Source organism: Peromyscus eremicus, chromosome 1, assembly GCF_949786415.1.
Source record: "Peromyscus eremicus chromosome 1, PerEre_H2_v1, whole genome shotgun sequence".
NCBI classification, from domain to species: Eukaryota; Metazoa; Chordata; class Mammalia; order Rodentia; family Cricetidae; genus Peromyscus; species Peromyscus eremicus.
The window spans coordinates 193,217,886-193,241,551 of record NC_081416.1 but is presented as its reverse complement, the minus strand read 5'-3'; the positions used below and the strand labels follow the sequence as shown (position 1 = coordinate 193,241,551).

Here is a 23,666-nt window from a genome sequence, read left to right as displayed (position 1 = left end):
GCATGTGTGTCTGGGATTTTCCTTCTTTTTGGTCTGCATGTATGCCAGAGGTTGATGCTGGGCATCTCCTTCAATCAAACCTGCTAATATTTTTGAGGCAGAGTTTCTGACTGAACCTGGAACTCACTCACTTAACTAGACTTGCTGGCCTCCAGGTATCCCCACTTATCTCTACTTCCCCAAATCTGAAATTGCAGACATTCACTACTGCGCCTGGGTTTTTACGTAGATTATGGAGGAGGGACTGAGGTCTCTGTGTGTAGGCAGCAAGCACTTTACCAACTGAGACATCTTAATATTATTATTTTTTGTTGAGAGTCTTATTTTGTAGCCAAAGCTGTCCTAGGACTCAGGATTTTCTTTCTTTATCCTCCCTAAACGCTGGGAGAATCTGTGTGACATCACTCTCAATATGCAGGTACTCTTAACTATATTTATTTGTTTTTGGGAACAGGGTCTCTGTGTCTAACCTAGACTGGCCTGGAGCCTGGGGTCTTATGTTGCTTTCCAAAGTGCTTGGATTTTAGGTGTGTACTACCATGGCTGCCACTTCTGGGGAGTCTTTTTAAATTTTTAAAATTAATTCATTTATTTCCATGGAGGCTAAAGTACAACCTACAGGGGTGGACTCTCCTACTTTGTGGGTACTGGGGATTGAGGTTAGGTAGCCAGACTTGATGGCAAGAGCCTTTCCCTACTAGGCCAGTGTTTCTCAACTTGTAGGTTGCAACCCCTTTGGGGTTGAATGACCCTTTCCTAGGGGTCACATATCAGATATTTACATTTACATAACAGTAGCAAAATTACAGTTATGAAGTAGCAATGAAATAATTTTATGGTTAGATATCACCACAACACAAGAAACTGTATTAAAGGGTTGTAGCATTAGGAAGGTTGAGAACCTCTGCATTAGGCCATCATGCTGGTATTCTTAATTGCAGAACGTAGTTGGTGTGTTGGCTAGGACTCTCTTTTGAGCTTATCTATATCTCTTTCCTTGCGAATTGGTAACGTACTTGGCCAATGGGTTTCTGACTGAATCAGTGAGCCAGTGGAAAGCTGTAGTGGTTACTCCAGCTTGAATCTGTGGCCCAGGGAGCTAGGATGATGCTATTGTGTTGGCTGAGACAGGGAGATGGATTAAGAGAAGGAAAGTTTGGAGTTGGGTGTGAGATTCCAGTTAACTATTAAGTGGAAACATCTCAGAGGCTGTTGGATACACTAGTCTAGAATTTAGACAATATTTTGGAATTCTGTCTCTAGGTGGTGAGTGTAATTAGGGTGCTTAGAGCCATAATGGTGAGTAACTAACAGGCCATGTGTAGGCAGATGAGAAAAGTGGTTCTCTAATGACTGCATGAAAAGGAACCCAAAGAAAGGCTTTGAAACATTTTCATATTTATATTGGGTGAGAGTATGACAATTTTATTATGCAAATAGGTGTGCTTGCCTGTCTGAGCATCTGGAGTCCAAGAGAGAGTCTCAGATGTCCTGCTCTGTCACTTGCCATCTATTACTGTGAGGCCAACTTTCTCCCTGAATCTGGAGCTTGTATTTCCTTGGCTAGGTTGGACAAAGATAGCCTTGAACTCCTGATCCTTCGACCTCCGAGTGCAGTGATTACAAGTACAGGGATTAAGGTCTGCACTAACATTCTTAGTTTATGCAGTGCTGGGTCAAAGTCAGTTTCATGCATGCTCAGAAGCACTGTAAGAGCTAAGCAACATCTTTAGCACAGAACCAGGAAAAAAACAGAGGAGTGGGGTTTGCTGAGGCTCCTGTTTCTTCCTGACAAACGTTCCATGCCAGGTTATGATAGTACATGCCTTGAATCCCAGCACTCAGGAAACTAAGGCAGAGGTAGGTGGATCTCTGAGCTTAAGGCCAGTCTGATCTATGTAGTGAGTTGCAGACCATCCAGAGCTTCATAGAGAGACCCTGTCTCAGAAGCAAAAGAAAACAAATCAAACCAAAAAGAACAAAAAAACCAATATGCACCCCTACACATACATGGGGCATGGAGGGGTGAGGAAAGCGGACAGACTGACTGCAGAAGTTGCCACCTCAATGGGAGGCTTGTGGTTTTAGCAGTGGAGATATCATTAATGAACTTAATGACCAATTTTGTGGTATGGGGGAGAGGTGAGGAGGGAGGGCTGGTCATGTGATTGGTTTGGTTTTCCCAACAACAGGAGTCAACATTAGTCATTAGGAAAATGGAAATCAAAACTACAAAGAAACCAAACCACAGCCACGGGGATAGCTTGTAATTAAAGTGTTACATAATAAGGTTAGCAAGAAGGTGGAGAGATCAAAAACCTCATCACATTTGCTAGCAATGAGGTAAAGTGGAGTCGCCTCTGTGGAAAAATCTGCAATTTCTCCCCAGAATTAGGATCTGGAAAGCTGTCTTGGTGAGCAAAAGATTTGCAGTGAATCATGAGGACCTGAGTTCGGATCCCCAGAACCTATGTAAAACGGCACAAGACACTGAGCTTCTGTATCCCATCTCTCCTATGGCAAGATGAGAGATGGAGCCAGGAGAATCCAAAGACGCTTGTGGGCCACCAAGGCTTGTAGATGTAGTGGCGAATTAGAGACCCTACCTCAAAGAAGATGGACAGCAAGGACTGGATGCTCGGGTGACATGTCCTTTGACCCCCACCTGTGTGGACACAGTCACATACATGAGCATACACACAAAGATAACACAAAATTAAAGCAATGGCTGAGGTTGTAAGTGTGGCTGAGTTAGTGGCGCAATTGCCTAGCACATTTAAAGCCCCAGTTTCCATCCTCAGAACTCCGTGAACACAACGTGCTGCTTTATGTCTATAATTCCAGAACCTGGGAGATGAAGGCTGGAGGATCAGAAGCTCAAGGTCATCCTTGCCAAGTTTGAGGCTAACCTGTGCTCTATGAGAGCCTGTCTCAAAATAATAATAATAACAACAATAATAAATTATTATTTTAAAGAAATGAATGATTTATTACATAATAAATGTTTTGAAATATTAAAAAATAATAATTGAACTATAAGACCTAGCAGTTCTTTTCCTAAATGTACACTCAAGAATTAAAGTTTTAAGCCGGGCGGTGGTGGCGCACGCCTTTAATCCCAGCACTTGGGAGGCAGAGGCAGGTGGATCTTTGTGAGTTCGAGGCCAGCCTGGTCTACAGAGCGAGATCCAGGAAAAGGCGCAAAGCTACACAGAGAAACCCTGTCTCAAAAAACCAAAAAAAAAAAAAAAAAAAAAAAATTAAAGTTTTAACTCTACACAAAAAACTACTGAAGAACATCATAGGTCCCAAATTGGAGACAACCTAAATATCTGTCTACTGATAATAGGGTAGATAAAAATGGTTTGTGTTCTGTTATGGTATACTGCTTAGCAATAAAAAGGAATGAATCAGAGATTCAATGGCTAAGGTGAGCTTTGAAAGTGTTATGCTAAATCAAGTCACAAAAGGCCACAGACTGCCCGCTTCCATTTATATGGTCTAGAACAGGTAAGTTCACAGAAGATTAGTGGCTGCCTTGAGTGTGTGTGGGAGGGGCATTGGGATGAGGCATGACCACCAGTGGGTATGGGATCCCCTGGGGAGAGATGAAAATATAAAGTTAGATTCTGGCTATGGCTGCTTAATGATCAACTTACTGAAATTGAAGGTTTTTCATGGAATATTGCTACCCACAGAAAGGGAAGTGGTACAGTAGTTTAGGAGGAAATTGAGGTCAAGAGAGTCTTAGAAGGTTTTTGAGACAAGATTCTGTGTAGCCAGGGTGGCCTTGAACTCCTTATGTAGCAGAGTGTGATGTTTAGTTTTGATTGTCCACTTGACACATAGAATTACTTGGATTGGAGTTACCTTTAGGTATGACTGTGAGTGATTTTAACTGGGTGAATTAACATTGTATGACTCCATTTTATGGGATGGGCTTAGACTGATTGAAAAGGAGACTGAGCTGACCACCAGCATGTATGCATAAATCTATTGCTCTTGACTGTGGATGTGATGTGAGCAGCTGCTTCAGGTTCCTGCTGGCTTGACTTCCCTGTTATAATGGACAGTGGCCTGGAATTAGCCAAATAAACCCTTTCTTCTTCGCTGCTTTTGCCAGGGTGTTTTCTCACAGCCACAGGAAACAAAACTAATGGGAATGACCATGAACTTCTGATCCTCCTGCCTTCAACTTCCAGGTGATGGGGATTATAGGTGTGCCTCACTCACATCATCTGCCTAATACTTGTGTTTTCTTTAATTTTTATTTAAGATGTATGGGTGCTTTGCCTGCATGTATGCCTGTGCACTACACCCACGGAGGCCAGATCCCCTAAAATTGAAGTTACAGAGGTTGTGAGCCACCATGTGAGTGCTGGAAATTGAACTCAGGTCCTCTGAAAGAGAAGCCAGTGTTCTTAACTGCTGAGCCATCTCCCCAGCTCCAATACCTGTATTGTATGAAGACAGAACCTATGTTCCCAGGAAGAGTGCCCGGTGGAGGCTCAAAATCCATCACCCTTTATTGGGCCCTGTGTCCCTAATTCTCAATGACGAGAAAAATGGGAAGAGGTGCTTGGAAGAAAATAAATAAAAAATTTATTATATCTTAATCACAGTACAAACATTAAATAGCAACAGGGAGAAAACAGGGACCTTCTGGCCCTGGTCCTACAAACACACACCCTGATCAATAAATTACCCCTCCCCAGAGACCCACAAGTCTTGAGTTCCAATACAGTCCATTGGATATATTCCAATAATGCATTCCAAGAATCTTGGATGGCTCCCTCATTTCAAGGAGAAGGGAAACTGAGGCCAGGGAGTCCCCATGGCATTCATGGCTCCTGCAGCTACCCCGCAGGACTCCTCTTGCTTCCCTACAGCCCTCAGTGGGCATGTTCATGGCCAGACTCACACCTGAACACGATAGCCACCGCTCCGACGCCTGCAGAGCCTCCGCACAATCACCCAATAGAGAGTCAGCATTACCACCCAGTAGGCTACATAGGCACCTGCTCCAGCAGCGAGGTGGTAGGCCTCAGCTGCCCGGGATGGGCCACTCCAGTCGGCCTGCGCTTCCTGGGCAACACTGCGGACCAGGCCTCCAAGCAGCAGCAGAGCCCAGAGTGCCAGGGGTAGCACCGGAACATAGTTAGCAGCCAGCTTCTTCCGGCCTGAGGTGCCCCAGCCACTTTGATTCATGGTAACCAATGCCAGGAACTTGGCAGGCAGCAGGCCACACATGTAGAGTGGTGCATAGAGTGACAGCAGCACCATGCGGAGGCAGCCTCGTAGCCAGGCTGCAAAGGCCGCCTTAGCCAGCGCCACACCCTGCACGCACAGCAGCACCCAGAGCAGAGCCCACGGGCGTCCAGCGTAGAAGAGCCGCAGCACTGTGGCAGCCACGAAGAAAGGGAAGAGGCCCGAGACCACCGCTTCATAGGTCATCCATGCATGGTGGCGGTGCCACCACAGGGCATTGTATAGCCACTCGCGGAAGTAAGACTTGGACCAGCGGGTCTGTTGGCTCAGCCAGCGCAGGAAGGAAGAGGGTGTCTCCGAATAGCATCTGGAGCGCGAGGTGTATCTGACAGGCGCAGAGAAACGAGAGGACATCAGTGTGGTTCTCCCTGGGGCTTGGACAAGAACTTTAAATTTTAAGATCATTTCATGGGCATGGATGCTTTGCTTGCATGTATGTATGTGTGCTTCATGTGTTCCTGGTGCCTAAGGAGGTTAGAAGAGGGCATCACAGCCCTTAGAACTGGAGTTACAGATGCTTATGACCTGTCATGTGGGTGCTGGGAATCGGACCCAGGTCCTCTGCAAGAGCAGCCAGTACTCTGAATTAGCTGAGCTACCTCTGCAGTCCAGTGAGCAGAATTTCGAAGTGACCACTTTGACTGCTGTTGGGTAAAGGTTTTTTTGTTTTTGGGTTTTTTTTTTAATTTGTTTTCTTATCATTGTGGCAAAATACCTGAGGACGACAGGTAAAGGAAATAAGGGTTTTATTATGGCTCATAGTTCAAAGGTAAAGTCTGGCGTGGGAAGGAAAGCATGCAGGCAGGAATACGAGGCAACTGATCACACTGAATCCATGGACAGGAAGCAGAAGGGAATGAATCCTGGGGTATGTGTGGTGTGCGTGGTGTGGGGGTGTGGGGGGTATGTGGTGTGTATGTGTGTGTGTGTTGTGGGGGTGCGTGTGGTGTGGTGGTGTGGGGGGTATGTGTGGTGTGTGTGTGTATATGTGTGTGTTGTGGGGGTGTGGGGGGTATGTGTAGTGTGTGTGTGTGGGGGGGTGTGGTGGTAGTGTGGGGGTTATGTGAGGTGTGTGTGTGTGGTATGGGGGTGTGGGGGTATGTGTGGTGTGTGTATATGTGATGTGTGTATATGAGGTGTGGGGGTGCGTGTGGTCGGGGGTGGGGGTAATGTGAGGTATGGGGGGTGTGGGGGTATGTGTGGTGTGTGTATATGTGGTGTGTGTGTGTGGTGTGGGGGTGCGTGTGGTGTGGGGTGGGGGGTAATGTGAGGTGTGGGGGGGTGTGGGGGTATGTGTGATGTGTGTATATGTGGTGTGTGTATGTGGTGTAGGGGTGTGTGTGGTGTGGGGGTGTGGGGTATGGGGGGGATGTAGGGGGTATGGATGGTGTGTGTGTGTGGTGTGTGTGTGTGTGTGTGTGTGTGTGTGTGTGTATGTGGTGTGAGGGTGTGTGTATGCCTAAGTGTATGGATGCACAAGGAAGCCTGAAAAGTGTCTCAGGTCCCCTGGAGATGGAGTTACAGGCAACTGTGAGCCACTAGATGCAGGTGCTGGAATTCAGCTTGACTCCTCTAGAAGAGGTCCTCTTAACCAATGGACCACCTCTCCAGCCTCCTCAGCATCCTTTCTATGGTCCTTTATCATCGTTTAATATTTGCAACAGCTATGACTGCATGAAGTTCGTACGCCAGGCAGTTTCTAGTAATTGCTCAGTCCGTGTGAGCTACTGCTGTTTTTACTGTGACTAACACTGTTACTACAAGCATGACTAATATTAGTCATTGACACAAACACCATCAGTGACATGACTAAGTGCTGACTAAATTGGCAGGTCCTGCCATGAGGAGTAAGACACGACTGGCCACTACCCAGGTTAGTCTCTATGTGAGAAGTTCTCAAAAGAACAGTTGGACCCCTTCCTGTGGCCGAGTCAGAAACCATTAATCTGTCCCTACATGGCTTAGCCGTACCCATGCAGGGTAGCTAGACTCTCAGTTAAGGAAGTCACAGGTGGCCATCAGCAGTTAGTTCATTAGACAACATCAAACTAGTCTGTCACCAAGGGCAGTGTTTGTGTCATTTGGCACCCTCAGTGTTCTGCTTGCTTCTGCTTTTGCTGTTTGTACCCAAAACATCTGCCTGGAGGTTGCTGTTCCATGCCAGTCTCTGCTCAAAGCCCTTCATGATTCATTTTAGCAAAGGTCCTATGAGTCTTTCACAATGGGACCCCTGCTGGCCCTCTGTCCTCTCTCCTGGTGCTCTTGGCTAAAATGAGATTATAGCTCCAACTCTAGCTGTTTCCTCCAAATTGAAACATTTCCTCTTGGAGGGAGGAGGGAAGACTTAAAAACATAATGGAAGTTCAAGGAATTTACAAGACCCAGGAAGCTTAAAATGTTACAACGTTACAAGATTGAGGAGAGCCCTCCTCAAGGAGGTGAAAAACTGTGGAGGGGTGAGGGGTGGGGGGTGGTGAATGACCCTTCAGTGGAGCTGCCTGCAAAGTGCAGCTTTTGTGAGCAGTTAAAGCTGACTCAGAATCATTCATGCATAAGTACACCCAATAAACTCACCGGCATCAAGTTAGACTTGGGTAGATGCAGTGATATGTAAGTAAAGCCTTTGTGTCTGGCTTTAAGTGAAACATATAGTAAAGCCTCATGTCTGACTTTGGGAGAAATGTTTCAGCAAAGCCTTTGCTACCTTTGGGTTAATCAGTAGATACTGTGAAATTGTTTTGAGACTGTTTCAACCTTGAAAAAATACTGTCTTTCTGCAGAATCTGCACTTGGTGCTACAGGAGAGCTTGTAGCTGCACCAACCTTAGTCCTAAAACAGCCTAAGTTCTAAGGCTGACCTGGAGTTCTTTCTTTTGGTTATGGCAAAAGGAACTGAGATTTGTATGGGTTTTCTGCTCTCACGGGCAGCAAAAGCAAGTTAACTTTGATAGTTGGAACCTTTCCTCGCCCTTATTAACCTTGTATATGTTTGAATAACGTAACTGTAATGAGCTAGCTGGGGAGTCAGTCTTTTTCAAGAAGACCGAACCCCTCTGCTCCTTTGGAAAATGAGGGCTTAGCATCTTGGTGAGCTTCTCTCTCTACTTTGGCCCCTATGACCAACGTCAAATGACAGGTAGAATTTTATTTTATTTTATTTTTTAATTTACCTGTTTTTGGTCTGTCATTTGTGCCCTGTCTGGGGTGAATGGATGTTTGTTTACATCTCCGCTAGTTAGTTTTAACTGTCAACTTGCCACAACCTAGCATCACCTGAGAAGAAAGCCTCCACTGAGGAGCTGTCTAGATCAAGTTGACCTGTGGGCATGTCTGGGGGAACTGTCTTGATTGTTCATTGAGGTGGGAAGATTCACCCTGAATTTGGGTAGCCCTACTTCACAGGGTAGGTACTGAATAGTGTTAAGTGTAGAGAATGCTAGCTAAATACTAAGCAGAAGTCGGCAGCTTGCTAGGGTCCATTCATTTCTTTCTGCTTTTGATGGTGGATGCAATACAACTGGCTGCTTGAGTTCCCGCCTTGACTTTCTGTCAGTGATGGACTGTGATCTGGAATTATAAGCCAAATAAACAATCCCTCCCTTGCATTACTTTTGGGCAAGGATATTAAATTGGGACACCACATCTTCCCCAGGAAAAGTCACATAATATACTACCTAGTTTACCACACTTAATAAATATATTGTGTCCTCAGTATAAGGAGGAATATATGCCCCTTTTGCCTACTGCTGTGCCTCTAGAGCATCCAACAGAGACTTAGTGACCAAATTCGTACTGTCACTAAAAGACTTCGTCCAGAGTCTGCCATGTGGAGATCAGGCACTCTCCTCCTCAGTTGCCTCTTTTCTTGTTGCTTCTCTCACTGGTTTTACCCCACCCCATCTACTTATCTCACCCTTCTCATTTCCCTTCTGAGTGGTCTACGCCAGCTTGGTCTCCATGGTACAGCCCACTTAACCTGTCCACCTTGTTCCTTCTGTGTGAAATTGCTCACCGTCACCTTTGGTAGAGGGGAAGAGTATTCACAAAGCCCTTTACAACCTTTCTGGTACCTCCAATTCTCTCCTATTATCAAACTCTTTGAAGGCCATTGGCTGAGTACACATGGCTCCTCTGCCTCTTATGATATTTATCCTCTGCCTCTCCCTGTCTCTCCCTTTGTCTCTCTCGCTCAGGGACACTCTTCACAGACACAAACATGTGGTCCCCTCAACTTACTTGGTAGCGTAGCCCATGCTGAGCATGCGGTTGGTGAGGTGTCTGTCATCCCCGAAAGTGCAGTGGGTACCCAAGAACTTCTGATTGTACCAGGCTTCCAGGAACTGCTGCAGGAGATTGTTTCTGTACAGGCCTAGGTAGGGTGGGGAGTACCCAAGCATCAGCCTCTGATGTGGTCAATGTCGTGCTCAACGCATATCTGTTTCCCACCCTGTGCTTCCTCATCTCCATCCTAGTCTCAGCCTGGCCCCTCATCACTCCCAAATACAGCCCCAGTCTTAACTGAACCCCCTTGCCCGTTCCAGTGTGTCTGTCACCTGACCATGCACTGTAATGTCATCACTTCCCCCACAATGCCACAGCATTCTCAGTGCCCTGGTTCAACCCCATCCCCACCCCAACCTCATCTCACTCACTTCCATGAGCCCTTTTACAGCAACTTACCCAGTCTCCATCCTTTTCCCTTTCCCAGCTTCATTCCTCTCCAGCAGCTCTAACACCATCTCCCCACTCCCCAATCTTACCTTATCTGTAATCCCGACCCCAGCCCTATTTTTGTCCATACCTTTACCCTGTCTCTGGCTCCCTTTCCTGATCGTCACCCACCCACAAGCCTTCCAAGCCCCACTTTCACTCACCCAGAGGACCACTGATGCAGGACACACAGTGGAAGTAGCTCTGACAAGCTCGCTCCACATTGAAGGCTACCCAGTATCGCAGGCTGCTCAAGAAGCTGACCCAGGAATCCAGAGGGTTAAGGATCCTTACGTCTCCTCCAACAGCCCCTACCCGAGGGTCTTCATCCAGCACTCGCACAAGCTCCAGCAGTGCCATGGGGTCTAGCCTTGTGTCTGAGTCACAGACCTGTGAAAAGGACGGGACCAGGATCAGACCAGAAACTTATACAGGGCTGGGGTTTGAAAGGGCATGTAGATTGTTTACACCATTCCCTGGGCTGGGATCCTGGATTATATAGAAAGTGAGCTGAACACAAGCTCGGGATGCTTCAAGCTCCTGTGAATTGAATTCCCATTCATGAAGAACTTTACCTTGAACCATGAGCTAAAGTAAGCCCCTTTCTCCCTTATGGTGTTTTTTGTCAGAATATTTTCTCACAGCAACAGGAGAAGGAACTAAGACAGTAGCATGTTAGTAAATGGCCACACTGAATGGATGAATGCATGATGAAATAAAGGTCTATAGATGGATGGATGACAAAAATCTCAACATGAAGGAAAGAAAGGAAAAAAAGGGTGGGGGAACAAACTGCTATATAGAAAGTAAGTGAATGAATAAATAAGTGGATGAGGTCCACACTGGATGTAGAACCATGGGTACAGAGAACGGTGAAGGAAAGAATTTCCATATTTCATGAAGAAAAAAGTAATTAACATGTTGAATACCTGGATAGATTAGTGGGTGAGTGGTTAAGCGAATGAATCTCTGTATCAAATGGATGAGTAGTTGCATGGAAGGATGAATGAATGTATGCTCAAATAGAGTTTCCTTCTGTCTTAAGTGGTTGCATGAATGAAAGAGGGGTATAGTTTCTTCATTCAGGGCTGTGGTTGGATGTGAAATGTTCCCCATAGGTTCATGTGTTTGAACACTTGGTCTCATAGCTGGTGGCACTGCTTTGGAAGGTTATATAACCTTTAGGAGATGGGGGCCAGCTAGTGGGTCTCACTTCCTTTTCTCTTTCTGCTTCCTATCTGCAGGAGCAATGTGACCAGCTTTCTCAAGCTCCTGAATCCATTCCTTCTCTATCATGATGGACTGCACTCTCAAACTGTGAGCGAGAATAAACCCTTCTTTCTTTAAGTTGCTTTGGTCTGGTGTTCTGTGGCAGCAACAAATATACAATTGGATAGAGTGAATGAGCACTGTATTGGGTGTGTATGCAAATGCATGTACCGTTTAACGAAAGAAACACACCAAAGGAATAAAAAAGGAGGAAGCATTGTATCAAATGGATGGATAAGATTGACTAAATATCCATATTAAATAAGTTCATCAATGGTTAATGAATGAATGAGTGAATGGATGAATTAGAGTTTCTGTTTGAATGTGTGGTAAGTGAGGAAAGAGGAAAGGATTTAAGGCAGGAGGGATAACTAGGTGGACCCAGATTTGAATCCTCGGCATCCATATAAAAAGCTAGGTGTGGCTGCATGTTCCTGCCTGTAACATAGTGTGCGCTCTCTTTGTGTGTGTGTGTGTGTGTGTGTGTGTGTGTGTGTACAAGAGGATCACTGGAGCTTACTGACTGCCAGCCTAGTCTTTCAGTGAGAGGACATGTCTCAAAGGAATGAGGGAGGAGGAGAATGAAAGAGCAGGACATAGGATGTCTTTCTCAGTTATTCACAGCGCGCACACATACCCCACGCCCACACACGCACATATAAATAAGAGAAGACAGGATTGACGATACATTGAAGAAATTAATGGTCTATTAGAGGATGGATAAAACCACGAATAACTATAGAAAGATCTTTTCACCAAATGAATAAAGAAAAGAGGAAAAGAAGAGGTTTCTTCACATCTGTTTGAAATAGCATCTCCTGTTTCAAAGTTCAAAGCCTGACTTTGAACTTCTGATCCTCCTGCCTCCACCTCCCAAGGCCTGAGGTGCACCCTACTCTTTCTGAAGTGGAGGGTGTGAGATCACACTCAGAGGTGGCACAGGGCGCCTTGCACTCACCTGCACGTAGTCCACGGAGTCTCCCAGCGCCTTGAAAGCTGTGTACATGACCTCGCGCTTACCGCCCCAGCGCTGCGCCACACACACGCACCTGCGTGTCCTCACCAGTGCCTCCACTGCCAGCCGCCCTGGGTCCTCAGCCTCCACCTCGCGGTAGGCACCGGTACCCACTGCTCCTGCCCCCTCTGCCGGCTCCCAGGGCTGATGATAGTTGCCATTCCACACGTAGGTGGCGGGGTCCTCATCGGCGAAGACTTCGCGGAACATGTCCACCATGTACAGATCCTCTGCGCGGTTGCCGTCCACCACCATAAGGACGCGCAACCGCTCTCGAGGGTACATCAGAGCGCGTGCTGAGGTCAGACACTGGCGCAGGTACGAGGGATCCTCCTGGTAGGCGGAGATGGTGAGCGCCACGCTGCGTGCAGTGGCGGCATCTAGGGGTCCCTTCGCCGAGGCGCGCCGTGCCGCCTCCGCCACCCTCCGATGCTCCAGGTAAGCGAAGAGGCTCTGCGCCACCAGGTGCGCGCTGAGGAATGCCCCGTAGAGGCCGAAGGCCAGGAGGCCGTAGCGATCGGAGGCGAGAGGGACGCCCGCGGCGTAGGCCCAGGTCATGAGGCCCAGGATGAGCAGTGCGAACGTAATCGTGAGTGCTCGCCGGGCCAGGCCGGAGCAGCGACGTGCTGCCTCTGAGGGCTTTGACATGTTCTGTGGGGAGCCAAGGAGAAGGATCAGTGTTGAGGGCTTTCTGGAGATGACCTTACTCCTGGGGATCCCCTTCTAAGCTGGATGATAACATCTCAGAACTTTTAAATGATCTCTCATATTTTAAAGGTTTATTTATTTATGTTTATTTTATTTGTGTGAATGTTTTTCCTGCATATATGCCTGTGCACCATGTGCCTGGTGCCCATGGAAGCCGGAAGAGGGCCTCAAATGCCCTGGAGTTGGAGTTACAGGCAATTGTGAGATCGGTTGGCTCAGGTCCTCTGCAAGGACAGCAAGTGCCATTACCACGGTGACAGCTCTCTCTCTAGTTACCCCAGTAGTTCTTAGAAAGAAGATCCCCTGAGCACCACATTTGAAGCAATTGTGGCTCTTATCTCGGCTTAATGCCTTATTTTACTAATTACACCCCCCCTTTTTCTTTTTAGTAGAAAGAGTCTGTGTAGCCCCAGTCAGTCTAGAACACCCAATCCTTCAGCCTCAGGCTCCTGAGTGCTGGGAAGACAGGAGTGAGTCACCAAGCCAGGCTTTTACACGGTGCCTTCTAAAGTAAGTTATTATGCCTCTCCCTCCCCCAGCTTTAGCATCTCTTCTTTACAAAAGGATTACACAATGCAACTCCCCAGGCTTTCCCTCTTTTTTGTTAGTGGCCCATAAAATGGTGCTGGCTGGTGGGTGGCTCAGTGGGTTAAAGGTGCCTGCCTCCAAGTCTGACAACTGAGTTTGATCCTTGGAACCCACAGGATGAAAGGAGAGAAATCAACTTGCTGTTCTTTGATTAAAACACATGCTTTGGCATGCTTTTTCCCAAAAAGTAACTTTAAAAATTAGGAAAAAAAATAATAATAAAGTTAAGAATAACCGTACAAACAAAAATTTCTCTGTGTCAAGACACTAATACTATGTACTAAACAGTATATTCAAAATGTGTACCAAGTGTTGTTCTAACCCTTTTATATATGAACTTGTTTGTTTTAGAGACAAGATCTCCTGTAGCCCAGCCTGTCCTACAAGTAGCCAAGGATGACTTGAACTTCTGATCCTACTGTCTCAACGTCTGGAGTGCTGGGATGACAGGCAAGCAGCCCAGTTCATGCAGTGCTGGAGGTAGAGCAATGCTAGGCACGTGCGCTGCCCACTGAGCTATATTTCCAGTCCCTGGTAAGTACTCTAATCACCACCATTTTCTAGGCAGAGCCGCCGAGTCACAGAAATTTAAAGTCCCAAGGTTACACCTGAGATGATGGGAGCTGAACCCAGGATTCCAGTCATTAATCACAGTCTTCCTAGACTGCTTTCCCCTCTCAGGAGAGTCTCTAGTGGCAGCATTGCAGTCACAGTGTAGATAGCAAAGCAGGGTGGTCAGAAGCTTGTGATAGGTGAGCAGCCACAGGCGACAGCATGGCACCTCTGACTTCCCAGAGGCCTGATGTGTGCCCCTTTTCCACTGTTCAGTGACTTGGCAGGGCCATGTGCATTTACACATCAGTGGAGTTTTCTCATCCATGAAATAGGTGAGTAGCAGCTTCCACAGCCAGACATTCTTCTACAGCAGCCCTCCGCAGTGGGTACTATTGCTGTGTCCTGTTCCCGAGGCCCAAAGAGATGAATTCTCTCACTAAAGGTCACTCAGAGAGTAAGCAGAGGACTTAGGGTTCAAACACAGACAGTCTGGCTGTCATGCTTTCTCTGTCTTAAGCTGTCAGATCCTCCCTCCCAAGCTGACTGTGGGATAACCCTTCAACATAAGGTCGGCAACACTGTCCATAGCTGAAATGCAGCCAGTATGACCAGTGTGTGAGTTTCTAATCTTAATTTAACATTAAGAAGCTGGGGAGATGGCTCAGCATACACAAAATAGCTGAGTGCCCATCTGTAATCCCAGTGCCAGGCAGGCAAACAGGTAGATGCCTGGGGCTTGCTGGCCAGCCATTATAGCTGAAATTGTCAGTTCCGTATTCAGTGGAAACCCTATCTTTAAGACAAAGACTAAAGAACAGATAGAAGAAGACATTCATGTTAACCTCTGATCTCCACAGGAGCAGGCACAACTGAGCACGCACCTACAGCATTACACCCAGAGACATTAAAATGAAAGGCCTGATGGCATAAGCCTGTCATCCTAGCTACTTTTGAGGCTGAATGATGTAAGAGGATCTCAAGTTCAAGGCCCGCCTGGTTAACATAGTGTTTAACCCTCTATCAAAGTAGAAATGAAGACACTAGCAAGATGGCTTAGTAGGTAAAGGTACTTGCTACCAAGCTTGAGGACCCCAGTTTGATCGCCAAAACTCACCTGGAGGAAGGAGAGAACAGACTCTGGGAAGTTGTCCTCTGACCTCCACATTTGATTGAGCAAGCACATAGACACACACACACACACACATACACACACACACACACAAATGTTAAAAAAAAGAAAAAAGAAAAAAGGTGGTGAGTATAAGTGGTGGAACATTTGCCAAAGACACAGGAGGCCCTGGATTCAGTTCCCAGCACTTTTTACATATGAATGCACACACACACACACACACACACACACACACACACACACACATACACATACACATACAACTATAAATGCACAATTTAAATATGTAAATTAAAATAAATATTCCATTTAGTCCCATTCAATTATAGAAAAACTTTTAAATATGTTTCGAACAAATGTGATGCATGACTCTTTTTAACTATAAATTTTACAAAAAGATAAACCATCTTATAGATTTAGTCAGGGGTGGGTGAAAAAACAAAAGATCTCATTAATATTTTTGTATTGGTAACATTGAAATGATCATTTTGTTTTCCAGACAAGGTTGCATGAAGCCTGGGCTGGTTTTAGCTTCACTACATGGCTAAGAATGACGCTGAATTTCTGATCCTTCTTCCTCTGCCTTCTGAGTGATAACATGACAGAGGTAGGCTACCACATTCGGCTTATTTGGTGCAGGGGATTGAACCTAGGCTTTCTGTGTGCTGAGCAAGCACTCTACCAGCTGAGCTACATCCCTTAAACAATCACGTTTCAAAATATTTGTTTGTTTGTTTGTTTAGTTATTTTTTATTTGTGCGAATGTGCATGCACACATGCCATGGTGCGTGTGTGTGGCAGTCAGGGCAACTTTTAGGAGTTAATTCTCTCCTTCCACCCTGTGGGGGAGCAAACTCAGGTAATCAAGCTTAGCAGCAAGCACCTTTGCTCTTTGAGCCAGGTTGCCAGCCCCAAAGAACCATATTTTTAAATGCACAGTAGTGGTCAGTACACAGATTTCACTTCTACTTACAAACCAATATCTTTTCACATTTGCAAATTGTTTTAAACTGAAAGTGAAACAAAAATATTTTGTGGAGCATGAAAGTTACTTGCAGTTCAAACCCCAGTGTTCTTCACATTGCACTGCTCATTTACCCATTATCTATGCTGAGTCTGCTGTAGCATACCAAGACTGAGTAGTTCTGGCAGAGAACGCAATGTCTTCTAGTCCTCAAGTGTTTACTGTTTGGTGTCTGGTAGAAAAGTTTACAGTCTTCTCACACACTGGGTCAAAGCAAATAAATTACCAAAATTAATTTCATTTAAAAATTACACTTATTTGTTTATTTTGTGTGTGGGCATATGCATGTCACAGAGCATTTGCCCCAGTGTGTGTGTGTGTGTGTGTGTGTGTGTGTGTGTGTGTGTGTGTGTAGGTTGGGGGACAGTTATGGGACTAGGTTCTTTCTTCCCAGTATTTGGGTCTCAGAGACCAAACTCAGATTATCAGGCTTAGTGCAAGCACCTTTACCCCCAGAGCCATCTTGTAGGACCCACTTTACTTTTAAAAGAGGATTTAAAAATTATGTGGTAATTCATGTTATGTTTCTGAACAGTGGAGGTGAATTAGGGATTTGGGGGATTTTAAAAGAACATGCAGGGTTTCCCTGTGTTGCCCAGACTGGCCTCAAATTCCTAGACTCAAGCATCCTCCAGTCTTAGACTCCAAAGTATCTGGGACCTCAGGTACATGGTACCAAATTTGAGAAAGAACTTTTAAGTACTCAGTAACAATTATTCTTTCTTTCAGACCCCTTCATTACTGTCTTTTTGCCTCAAACACAGCTCTGCCTGGGCTCCTGGGGTGGCTCAGATTATGAGGAAGTTATGGACACCTCCACCTACAGCTGTACTGGCAACATTAAGAACCACACAGACTGAAAACACCCATGTTCCACAAGACGACTTCATATACCCTGTCTCAGGCTGAGCACGGGCGTCCTGTGACCTCCCACTGATGGTCATGCAGGGGACGTGAGGACACAAGTCCTCAGTGTCAGGAAGAAACAATATCAAGATGATAAAAAAACATGCCAATAGCCACACAGACAGCCACCAAGGGTCTGGGATAAAGGAACAGAAGTAGAAGGTTTCAGAAGAAATAGTGAACAGTTAAAATCAGTGGTTCTCACCCTTCCTAATGCTGCCACCCTTTAATTCAGTTCCTCATGTTGTGGTGATTCCCAAACATAAAATTATTTTAGTTGCTACTTTATAACTTAGTTTGCTACTGTTATGAATAGTAATGTAAATATCTGATATGCAGGATGTATCTTCATTGTTACAAATTGACAAAAGTGGTCATGACCCACAAGTTGAGAACCGCTGGTTCAAATAAACCCCAGCCATATGAAATTGCTCTTTTTACAGGTCAAGAGAGGTTGAATATTGGTGAATGCATGTAGTTCAGCTAAATAGATTCTGAACCCATAAAATTGAAACCGAAATGCATACATCATTTACATGCGAAGTCTTCTTTGGGAATACCAACATACATTTACAGAATCATAGACCTGTATGGATGACAAACCATATAGCAATGAACATAGAGAAAGAAACTCACTCCACCTCACAAGCTCACTGAACACATACAGTTGCTGTCACAAGTAGATACACACGTACACGAACTCCTTCTCAATAGTCTCCAATACACATGGTCTCACATATGGTAGTAATTACCCTTTATGGCAGCAGAAAATACACACACACACACACACACACACACACACACACACACACACACACGCACACATGTACATACATGTCTCATGGCTGTGGGTCCTGCTGGATTCTCTCCTCTCCGGCTTGCTCTGCAATCCGTGTGTGCCTGGAGCTAGCTGGAGGGGGGCCATTTGAAGACCAGCAAATGCGGGGGTGGAGGAGAGCTGACGTCAGAGAACTAGCCCATCCAGGGGCTCTGAGGTCACGCAGTCCCATGACTCCACCCTCTTTGATTCCCGACATTGCCCCCATCCCCCTCGCCAGATAGGACCTCCCTTCACAGCCCCTCAAGCTGGTCCTTCACTCCCCCTTTTCTTCCAGCCCTTCCTCTCTCTTTTCTCTTTCTCCCCTTTTCTCTTGCGTTAAGTTCACTTTACCTTTCATTTGTTCCGTCTGTATATTCCTTTCCACCTTTCCCCCATTTCTTTCGCATCTCCCTCAGCTGCTTCTCTTGTGTTTTGTCTGTATTTCTGTCTCCATCTCGCCCCATTTGTCTTATTGCTTTCTATCACCCACTCTGACTCACTGTCCCCCCCTTCTTACTTCTTCCTCACTTACTCATCATCTCCCCAGACTCTCTACAATGGGTTCTGCAGGAACATACATCAGCAACTGGCAGATAGATAAAGTGCACACACGAGCATGTCAGTGGGTGTGCCTGTGTTGCTGGCATGTGTTTTCACAGCAGCTTGGAGCTACAGCCAGAATTGCCTGCTTTTTACTGGGCTGGTGTCTGTCTATTGTGTGTCTGTGGGGTGTGTTTGTGTACATACATGTGTCCATGTCAAGATCTGGCTGGGGCTAAGGACTGGAATACTGGGATCTGTCTTCTGAAGGATTTCAGTGACTTCAGGGAATGACCTTGGCTCAGTGTTCTGATATACATCCCTGAGACTGGGTCAGAACATAGCTGGGAAGAGATGGGGTCCCAGGGTGTGTGTACCCCAGCTCCTTGGGGCCAGAAGGCCAGTGATCCCTGCCACTATTTTATATTCTTTTTATAAGGGTTTTTGTTGTTGTTAGCTCTAAGACTATCTTTCTCAAAGTTCCTGTCACTGTGAACTGATAGTGGGTAGTGTCCAGTAACTGTTCCTACATCCTTCTGTGTGGTAGATGCTGACAATTATATTCTTTCTTTCTGTCTGTCTCCCATAATGCTCTCTCATTATGCTTGACCCCCTGACTCTGTTTGTCTACCCATCTGTATTCCCATTTCTTCCAATCCTCCTCCTCGTCTCCCTCTCTCATGTCTATTTCTAATTACCATCTCTCACCTGTCTGTCATCTATCATCTTCTGCTGACCTGCCATCTCTGTATCTATCATCTATCTATTCCTCTGTCCCTCTATGTCTTTAACTAACATCTGCCTACCTGCCTGTCTCTTTGTGAGACTCTCTCACTCTCCCATCCCCCTCTGACTTTTTATGTCTCTCTGTTTTTCCTTTCTCCTGCGGCTTCGTCATCTCTCCTAGCCATTTGGGACTCTTCCTGAACAGAGCCAGGTTCTCACATCCAGGGTGTGAGAACCTCACTAGACACGGTGTAGGGGCAGTGCCAGGTTGAATCTTTGTTTGAGCCTGGCCACTGAGGAGAAGGTCCCTGGTGGTGGGAACCTGGTCACCACCCGCCCATCAGGGCAGGGAAAGCTGTGTCTGACACTATTGCCGGGAGCCTCTGATGCTTAGTGTCTGGCTGTGTCAGGATGATGGATCCACTGATGGAGTCAAGCCCAGAGCAGGGGATATGAGGAGTTCCTGTGGCTAGAAAGGGATAACCCAAGCTCCACCCAAGGAGCTGGGCATTTGACTAGCCTGAACACCGCCCTGACTGGGTGGAGCAGCTGTATAAAACCAGATGTTTCTAAAACCAGAGTGTGCATGAGAGAAAGACCAGGATTTCAAACCCTGGGAGTTTTCTCTGCCAGGACACTAGAGACCTGGCCACAGCCCAGACTCCTCCTTTAGACCCAGGTGTCCAGGCCTCAGTCCTCTGTTAGATCCAGGGGTACGGACCCTAGCTCCCCTTCCTTGGACTCCAGACCTCAGACCCCAGCCTTCCTCCCTTAGACCCAGGTGTCCAAGCCAAAGCACTTCCCCCTCAGACCCAGAAGTCCAGTGTACTCCTCCTTTAGACTCAGGAGTCTGGGAATCAGCCTTCCTCTCTCAGAAAAGGAGTACAGGCCTAACCCTCGTCCCTCAGACACAGAGGTCTAGTTTCCCATAATTCAGTGCAAGCACAGATAATCAGGACTGAATGTATCAAAGACAAGATGACAAAGACAGATGAAGCTGAGCACTTTCCCAGTTCCCTCCCCTCTAATGGTAGCTTATAACTGGTTCCTGTCTAGTCCACAGTGTCCTTTCTTCTCCAGATGGGGGCTGTCATTTAACTTCAAGATGAGAAGATGGGGAAAGGTAAGGGTGGTAGCCACAAATGGAGAAGAAACAGAGGAAAAACATATATTCATTACAGGGACACCCCTTGAGCTGCTGATGGGTGGGGCCCTAGACTAAGTGGTGGCAGGCACACACAAATGACTCAGCAGGGGGCCCTGTCTCTGAGAAGACAGCTGTGTAAATAGAGGACTGGGCACTGATGGAGTAATAGTTCCACCCAACTGAAAGGCAGGAAGGGCTTCCTGGAGGAGGTGGTCCTAACTGATGAGGACATAGTGAAGCGAAAAGTGAAGGAGAGAAAAGGTACCCAAGGAAAGACATGGTGTGGCCAGTTTATAAAGCACACGCTGACTGAGTGGTGCTGTGGAAGCACGAAGTAGTTGAGAAGTAATGAGGTACATGAAGGTAAGATTGCTTTCAAAATAGTTTTGGGGGATGGACAGATGGCTCAGTAGTTAAGAGTGCTTGATGCTCTTGCAGAGGACCTGGGTTGGGGCCCCAGGACTCAGGTCCGGTGGCTTACAACCATCTGTAACTCCAGCTCTAGCGTATCTGGTGGCTTCTTCTGGCCTCTGTGGACACCTGTACACATGCAACATACACATAAAAATAAAATAAATCTTTTATAAAGTGGTATGGATGGCTGTAGAGATGACTCAGTGGTAAGAGTACTTAATACTATTGCAAAGGACCTGGGTTCAGTTTCCAGCACTCCCATGGTAGCTATGACTCCCGGTGCAGTGGATCTATGCCCTCTTCTGAACCTCTGTGGGCACTGCATTTACATGATGCACAGCCATATATGCAAGCCAAATACTTTATACATAATAAATCTTTAAAAATGACTTTTAGATTGAAATGCAAAATTATATATTCAGGATGAGGATGTAGCTCAGCTGCAGAGTGATTGCATGTAGACTGTGTATTTGATACATAACACACCCTGGGCATGGTGTTGTATGTTTGCAATGTCAGCACTTGGGAAGTAGAGGCAGGAAGCTCAGAAGTTCATGGCCATCTTAGACTACAAAGAAAATTTGAGGCTGTCATGGGCTATATCAGAGCCTGCCTCAAAATAAACAAGTAGGGACAGATGGGATAATTCAGTGCATAAAGACATTTGCTACTATGTCTGAAAACCTGAGTTCATTCTCCAGAACCCACATGGTGGGAGGAGAGAACAGACTTCTGCAACTTGTCCTCTGACCTCCATGTGCAAATCATGGCATGCAACCCCTAAAATAAATGTAATAAAATTTTGAAAAGGGTTTAAATTGTATATTAGTATAGTCAAGGATACGACATCATTTCTTTATGACAAAATCAAGCTATTATAGCATGTGCAATATACAGAGTTTTGAATGCCAGACTCAAGGGCTGGACTCTTGTCTTGGAGGTACTAACTAGAGAACTACAAGAGAACTGGGAGCTGTGGAGATAAAGGATCAGCTCTACGTCTATGTGAGTTACTAAGTAGGTAGAGAGACAAGGGATTCTTGGTCAGGTAACTCAGTGGGTGGCTATGTCAGAGATTCCAGAATTTCCTTCAGGCTAGGGGTTGTTGGCTGAACATGAGCTTTGAAAGAGTTGAAGGTTTGGAGCTGGTGGGGTGCCAAGGAAGTGTGAGTGAGGTTGGCAGAGCTGCTGGATATAATCCTTTGAGGAGTGGGGACTGAGAGGCGGCTCAGACACAGCCCCCAAATGAATGGAACCCTTCATCAAAGCTCATCCATGCTACTCTGGCTGCCCCACTCCCTGCCCATTTTTGTCAAACACTGTTCTCAAATAACATAGGACCCCCCTTATCTGGTTTCTCTTTATGAGGTTGCAGTTAGCTTCATCAATCAAAGTCCAAAAATACCAAATGGAAAAATCCTGGGAATAAACAATTTGTAATTTTAAAAACCTATTTTTATTTTATTATTTTGTATGCATAGGTGACTTGACTGTCTGCCTGTCTAGGAATCAAATCCTGGTCCTCTGTGAGAGCACCCAGTGTTCTTAACCACTGAGCCGTCTCTCCAGGCCAACAAGCCACACAAGAAAATAATAATTTAAGCTGGGTGGTGGTGGCGCACGCCTTTAATCCCAGCACTCAGGAGGCAGAGCCAGGCGGATCTCTGTGAGTTTGAGGCCAGCCTGGGCTACCAAGTGAGTCCCAGGAAAGGCGCAAAGCTACACAGAGAAACCCTGTCTCGAAAAACCAAAAAAAAAAAAAAAAAAAAAATTTTTTAAAATTATAAAATAATAGCATCATTCTGGCCTCCCTCTCCTCCCTCTAATGTTGCCATAGTCCACCTCAAATTCATGACCTCTTTTTCTTTAATTATCATTGTTAAATATGTGTGTATAATGAATTTATGTTTATAATATATTATAAATATATATTTTAATAAATATAATAAGCATTATATCATATAACTATATAATGAGCATAATATATTATACTATATTATAACATAATATATTATAAGAGAATATATATAATATATATATTATATATATATAATATATATAATATATATATGAAACCTGCTGGGTTCAATTGTGTGTTATTCCTAAGCAGCACAATGAAATCTAATGCTCTCCTGTTTGTCTTGTCCTGGATGTGAATCTTCCTTTGGCCCAGGATATGCATGCTGCATATGTGGCCAGCCCCTTAGTAACTTAGCCATTTATTTATAGGATTCAGTATTGCCATATATTGTACTTGAATTCCAATGTCCTTATTTTACTTAAAAGTTCACCTTTGACCATTTCTCTTTTTGGCTAAGATCACACAACAATGGCAACTCAGGTGTACTAAAAAGAAATCATTCAGTGCAAGGTTCTTAGTTTGTGTGTAGAACTGGGTGCTATGTATAGTTTCAGGCATTCAATAAGGGTCTTGAAAAATATGATCCTTGAGGCCGGGCGGTGGTGGCACACGCCTTTAATCTCAGCCAGACAGTTCTCTGTGAGTTTGAGGCCAGCCTGGGCTACAGAGTGAGTTCCAGGGAAGTTGCAAAGGTGCACAGAGAAACCCTGTCTCAAAAAGCAAAACAAAACAAAACAAAAAAAAAGAAAAATATGGTCCTTGAATAACCGAGGGGGGGATTTTGTTGGTGTTTTGAGGGAGGGTCTCTCATGAATGAAAAAAAAGAAATAAAAAGGAAAGGAACATGACTACCCCTAGGCATGGTGGAGGAGAAAGTCTGTTGTGGATAAAAGGAAGACAGACATAGTCAGAGGCAAGGACATCTGGGAGAGTCCAGAGTGGATATGACCCTGAGCCACGTAAGGAGAGAGGGGAGGGGAAGGGAG

At 45.6% G+C, this 23,666-nt stretch overlaps 1 protein-coding gene across 1 annotated transcript; it reads right to left on the bottom strand.

The window, feature by feature from the left end:
* Window positions 1-4,917: 4,917 nt before the first annotated feature.
* Window positions 4,918-19,430, bottom strand: Has1 (hyaluronan synthase 1). The gene is made up of 5 exons (XM_059255093.1): window positions 19,368-19,430; window positions 12,206-12,913; window positions 10,143-10,368; window positions 9,505-9,637; window positions 4,918-5,593 (listed from the first exon to the last, which is right to left on the bottom strand). Exons 1-5 carry the CDS (start codon window positions 19,428-19,430, stop codon window positions 4,918-4,920), a joined length of 1,806 nt encoding a protein of 601 aa, XP_059111076.1.
* Between the last annotated feature and the right edge of the window lie 4,236 nt (window positions 19,431-23,666).